The following is a 6,362-nucleotide window of genomic DNA, read 5'->3' as shown; positions in this document are numbered from 1 at the left end:
TCAAACTACAGCATTTTTCTAATTTATTATCTCTGTCCCTGCAAACGCTTCCTGGTTGTCATGGTTGCTGGTTGTGGGGGCGTGGCCTTCAGGAGGACGGGGCGTTAAAAGCCAAAACAGCTCATCCAGAGGAGGGCTGAAGAAGATTTTTGTAAAGGTTGTCTGCCACAGATGGCAAAAACATCATTTTTGATATTTTCTTTATTTTAGAATATAAAATATGGGAGCTTTAACTGAATTACTTTAGATTAGTTTGAATAAATGTAGATTTATATTCCCGATGCCATGATTTCAGATATTATGGGTTTTTTAAACATTTATTTGTGGTCTACAGACTCACAGCTGTATGGAGGTCTGGACTTTAACTGGGCCGTCCCAAACTATAACATGTTATGATCCAAACCACAGTGATGGAGGTCCTGGTGTCCTGTAGACTCTAGATGCGTCTCTGGTTCAATGCATGAGTCAAATAATCAGGTGATTAGCAGGAAACCTGACTGCATACTCAGGAGGAGAACTCTCCAGCTCCACAGACATGAAATAAGCAGGTGGGCTAGTTTCAGGCACTCTACCTGGCTTTTATCTGGATGTCTACGCATGGCCTGGACAAGCTTGTCCACTTGCTGGTTGTGCTGCAAGGCATTCCTCAGGGCGTCCTCCGTGTTGAGGAGCCGCTGGCGCAGGCGGCTCACCTCAGAGTCCAGAGCCGAGGGGTCGAGCATGGAGTAGCGCCGGTGGTCGGGGGAGGACCGCTCCTGGCCCTGAAAGAACAAAGGCAGAAGGTTTCACACCCCGAAGCTGCTTTTTATAAATAGCTGCCGATAATTTAACGATAACAATTAATATCACGTAATATAGCTCATATTGGCTGAAGTTTAAAACTAATCATTAATAGTTACAGTAATAGGGTACAAATTCAGTACATAAAATGTATGACTGAAGCAGAAAGTTTCGTTTTTACTGGGCTGTTAAAGCTGCTGATGTTTCCAGCATCAAACGGAGCCCAGCTATGGAGCCCTATTTGCGGTGTCTTTGCTAGGGTGACCGATGCGTCAGTAAAAGAAAAAAAGGAAAAAAAAGGAAAAACAAAACAAAAAACAAAAACTATTTTTCGTTCTAAACTAAAGGAATAAATGCATATTGACTATGGCAGCGTTTATACAGGAATGAGTAACTCTAATATAATGCTTTTTAATTCTCTAATATATATATATATATATATATAAATAAAATACGGCAAAATCCTTGCTCATCTTTCCCGTCGACAGGCTGCAGCCGTGTCCTGAATTCCTCGTTTTTCAGCCACTTGTTGAAATTTGCATTTCCCCATTCTCTAGCTTTTTCTCCGCCTCGATCTTTTTTTCCGAACATACGGCTTTACCATCAACCGAAAGCAGTTATGCTGCGATATAATATATCTGACAAAATTTTTTTGTTCTACTTTTTAAAAAAAAATAAAGCATCTTAAATACCATAATCATATTTAATGTATTTTAATAGCAATTAAGGCCTAAATTTTAAAAATAATAATTTAATGATTTTTGATGACCCTTGGAAACCCTGTATGCTGGTCTGACCGGGTATGCTCATCTGCTCATCTCTTAACTCATAGCACACCCTATTTTAAAATTTATTTTTCCAACCCAGGTGAATTTCAGCAGCTGCCTTTAGGGGGCGCCACAGCAGATAATCTGCACCAATCTCACCGTATTCCTCAGATCCTCGGGTCACAGCAGCTCTGAGCAACATCAATAAACTTCATCTTTCTTCCTTCTACCTGTTTCTTTTTTAAGATTCTTTATCTGAAATATATATTATGTAATATAATACTATAAGAATATAATACTATACTGCCTCTGCACGTCAGGTTATAATACAAGCAACCCCCCTCCCCATAATGAATAATAATTAATCTGGTTCAGTACTTTTACATTTGAAACCTCATTCTCAGATTAAAACTTGGTGTCAAAAGGCTAAAACGCCTTTAAAATATGTTTAATCAATATGAATATTCTCCTGACTTCAGACTTCAGTCCAAATGTATATTAAAGTTAATTAAGTTCAGAGTTTTGCGACCTTAAAATCCAAAGAATCATTTTCACCATGAGTCTAGCTAAAGAAAACTTGCTCAAAAAATACACGAGCTTTTAAAAATTAACGACTTTTCTCACATTTTATTAGCTTTGTTTGTGCTACAGGGAATGCGTGATTATTTAGAAGGAAACACCATTTTATTTTTATTTTATAGATTTTAAATGTTTCGAAAAAGAGGATCAGCTTTGGGATGTTGGAAAAGATGTTTGGAAAATGATGCGAGAAAAACAGGTCATTTCTAATCACTGAGAAATTAACAAAAAATCAGGTACTTTTATGTCATTCTGTGAAAAATGGCTAAAAGATGCATTTTCTGTATGCTATATTAAAAAATAAATTAGTTTCATTTTTTAATCAACTGGAGGCAAAGGCATCAGGATTCCAAGAAGCCACTTTGGGCTGCAGGTTTCAGTCCCGTGTGTCGGCGACAATATGACAATATGTTGGTTTTTTGTCTTAAATTCAAATATAATAAAAGGAAGTGTGACTTCAAAAGCAAAACTCTGCTAACTACTTTAAAACAAATTTACATTTTGGTGCATGGAGGAAAATTATGGACCAGCTTGGATGATGAGTTAAAATAATGTTCTGCTCCAAATTAAAGACTTTCTAAAAATAAAGTGATTTAGTCTTAAGCAGTTCTGAATGACTTATTATTTGTTAAACATGTAATCTATGTATTAATAAACATGTATTTTGGAATAATTGAGACGGATCCTTACAAGATGTTCAGTAAATGTTTGTGAATTTCTGCTGAAACTGTTAAACTGAGTGAAGCAATGAATGGATTGACTGATATTAAATCTGTAAGTTCTGCTTCGTTCTCACCAGCAGAAGCAGTTTTTCTCGCAGCGTTTTTATGTCGTCCTGAAGTTTCTGCTCCTTGACCTTCCACTCCGCCTTGTGCACCTCTCGGCTCAGATCTTTCTCCACTTCCCGGGAGTGGCGGTGAGACTCTAGGAGCAGAACCCTCAGCTCGTTCAGGCTCCTGGAGGAAAAACAAAACCACATTTAGAGGTTTTCTTTAACAAACACACCCCTTTATAATCTAATACTGTTAATTTTAAATCTTTTCTAATACAAAGGATCGGGATAAGAGTTTACTAATGCAAACTCTGCTTTTTCTTTTCGAATTAAATGACTGATCTCAGTGTAAAATGAGTTAAATTCTATAATTGGAAGGAGGAATTTATCTTTATTCCTTTACTATATATTTTCTATTTCCATATTATTATTCTGTTCTTGCAAAAAACAAAACAAAACCTGAAGTGGATTAAATTTCATATATTATACTATCTAATATATATCATACTAACATATTGAGTAATTTGCCAAAATGTTTTAGCTTTGGACCCACTTCCTGTTATTTTCTTCCCTCCAGATTAAACAAATGAGAATAGAAAACGTCTCTTCTTTGTAGAAATACAATCTTTAAGCAATTGTTCAACATATTTTTCATTAACCCGACATGATATTGGTCTCACGTTCTTTTCTTATCCTAAATGTGTTTTCATGAGCTGTTAGCAGAAAGTCCTCAGAATTAACAGGAATGAAGACTTTAAAACATCAGGCTGTGTCTTATTTATCTTAATCATGACTTTGTAAATTAACTTTTCAATAACTGATCAAATCTTTTTAGTTATATCTATACTGAATATACTTATAGGATACATTGTGAATATGTCACCAATTTTGTAAGTATATATCCTGTTTAGTTCAATCTTGCACGCTCTGCAATACAGAAGAACTTTGGTTTACAGGATGAAAGTGATGAAAGTACCCATATATATATATATATATATATATATATATATATATATATATATATATATATATATATATATATTTGAACAGGGAACAAGTACATTTATGAACATCAGTATAAAAACAAATGTAAAAATGCCGGATTATAACTACAAAGCTAGTTTTCATCCGTAGTCCCTAGGCAGGCAAATACATAAGAAAGAACATATAATATACGATATAAGGATCACAAGGAAATGTTAAGACATACATGTACATATGTATATATATGTATATATATATATATATATATATACACATATATATACATATACATATACACTGACTGTCATAGCTTGGTCACAGATCAAAAAGTATGAGGTCATTAGATCCTCTACAGTGATTAAAAGAAACACTAAGAAAGATCTTCATCAAAGCATATTTAGGTGTTTAAAGGCATAAAATACATTACTTAGAAATGGGAAAAAATCTAATCCATAGGTTGAAACCCCCAGTTTGGGTCTGGAGTCCACCATAGTATCCTACTAGGGGTAGAACGGTTCACAAAATCCACGGTTCGGTTCACGGTTTCGTGGTCACGGTTTTCGGTTTGGTTCGGTATATGTTGATTGTTACCCCGAAATCCCATAAAAATTAATGAAATTAATGAAAAAATCCAAAAAAAATAATGGATTGTAATTATTTTTAATGATCCACAGAAACCCTGGATCATTTCCGGATGTTTTGCTGCTTTGAATTTAATCTGGCGCATGCCCTCTACCATCTCTAAGGAACTCAGAGCGGAGCGGACGGGAGCCACAGTGGAGGCTGTAGGCTTTGCTTTGAGCAGCCGGTCTGGAGCGCAGCGGGGCGGAGCGCTGACGGAGTATGAGGGATTTCGGGGTTAGCATGACATGTTTGTCGTGTTGCTGTTAGCATAAACAAAACGTGTTGCACAATGCTTGCACACTGTTGCACTTTTATCCACAGCTTTCTTCCCGCCGTCATCGTAGGTCACTCTAAATGCAAAGTGGTCCCATACAGCAGACCTATAAAGTGCTGCTGGCGCGTCTTCCAACTCCTGTTCTTTCCCACTCGCCATACCCACACAATTCTCCACAACAACTGATTTTTTTCTGCTACACCCGGCTACGCTGCTTCGCTTCCTCTTCTTCTTGTTTACTACTGGTGGTTGGCTTTGGTCGCAGTACCGCCACCTTCTGCTCTGGAGTGTAAACGCTTCGCCTATGAGAAAAAGGAGCAGCGCATGAACCGAACGCAACACACGCGAACTGAGACAGTCGAACCGAACGATTCAGAGGTTTTCATAAACCGTTCCATCCCTATATCCTGCTCTGGGACAGAAGAGGAAATGTTGAGGTGTAGCGTACACTACAGCCTTATAACAGAGCGTTATCTGCTCTCCCAGGATTTAATGGCATCAGTAGTGGATCCGTTCTGGAAGTGGGGATCCATCTCTGCAGCTTTGAGCTTCCTCCTGTTGCTCTCTGCTCATTCTGAAGCAGAGGAGGCCTAGAAGCGATTGGTAAAGCCCTCTGAGTTACCATGATAATAAATCACCAGCAGAGCTATTAGAAAGCTTCTGCACGCCCAGAAACAAATGAGTAACTCTAAGATACTATAACTGGAAAAAAAAAGGCCCACTTACCCCCAGAGGGCCCCAACAAGCCCCTCTACATTGTTGTATATTCTCAGACGGATTTGATCGTCTGTTGAGGGGAAAATATGTTGTTTTCTGTGTTTTTTTTAAACCCAACACTAAGCTCTTGCAGTCGCTTTAAAGTAATTGCTTCCCATCAGTCTTTTAGAAGGATTTTATGGTCTGTAGAGTGCTTTTCCTTTATGAGAAAACATTGTTTTAAATCAGAAAGCCTGGCAGAGGGCTTGGTTAAAACTAACAATAAATACAATAAAATCAATAAAGTATCTGTTGCTTCAGCTCTTATCAAACTAATAATAAAACCTTTTTTTTTCTGTCTGTTTGCTCAGAGATCTCCTTTTTCTCCCCAGTTATCCACAGGGCGTCGGAGCGAGTAGTGACATCGATAAAGCGGTTACCCTTCTTTCTTCAGAAGCTCCTGGCTGATGCTGACCAGCTGCCCCGATGCATCATGGGACTTCTTGGTCATGGCTTCAAGCTCGGCCTCTACGCGCGTCTTCTCCTTGGCTAAGGCTTCGGCTTTCTTTTCCCCACAGCGAACTTTGCTCTCCAGGGCTTGGGAACAAAAAAATGAAAGAACTTGTCACTTTTTTTTATTTACAGCATTTTAACTTTTTATTTTTTTATTTTACTGTTCTTCTAAAAGTAACCCAATAGTTTATAACATTTTGTAACAGCATTAAAGAAGACAGATTATGCTCTGGACTCTTCTTGTTCATTTTAAGTAAATAATTCTCCCCATTTATGTTCAAAGCCTGATAGAAAGAAAGAATTACGCAACAATCTACTAATTCTATTTAATTCAATCTTTTATTTCCGGGTGGATCACCTCAGTCAGTGGTCC

The 6,362-nt window shown here is 37.5% G+C and overlaps 1 protein-coding gene across 1 annotated transcript in view; it reads right to left on the bottom strand.

Annotated features, from left to right (window-relative positions):
* Positions 1-26: 26 nt before the first annotated feature.
* The window catches only part of clip2 (CAP-Gly domain containing linker protein 2), a 39,420-nt gene continuing 33,084 nt past the window's right edge, over positions 27-6,362 (bottom strand). Inside the window, exons 12-15 of the mRNA XM_015404777.1 lie at positions 5,917-6,073; positions 2,923-3,082; positions 573-761; positions 27-86 (exon numbers count right to left, since the gene is read on the bottom strand). Coding sequence (XP_015260263.1) covers positions 27-86; positions 573-761; positions 2,923-3,082; positions 5,917-6,073 — 566 coding nt within the window. The remainder of the gene's footprint in view (positions 87-572; positions 762-2,922; positions 3,083-5,916; positions 6,074-6,362) is intronic.

The sequence above is a fragment of the Cyprinodon variegatus genome, unplaced genomic scaffold (assembly GCF_000732505.1).
Source record: "Cyprinodon variegatus isolate N-32 unplaced genomic scaffold, C_variegatus-1.0 Scaffold1854, whole genome shotgun sequence".
Taxonomy (NCBI): domain Eukaryota; kingdom Metazoa; phylum Chordata; class Actinopteri; order Cyprinodontiformes; family Cyprinodontidae; genus Cyprinodon; species Cyprinodon variegatus.
Note: the sequence above shows the minus strand (reverse complement) of the source record. Positions and strands in the feature narration are given on the sequence as shown.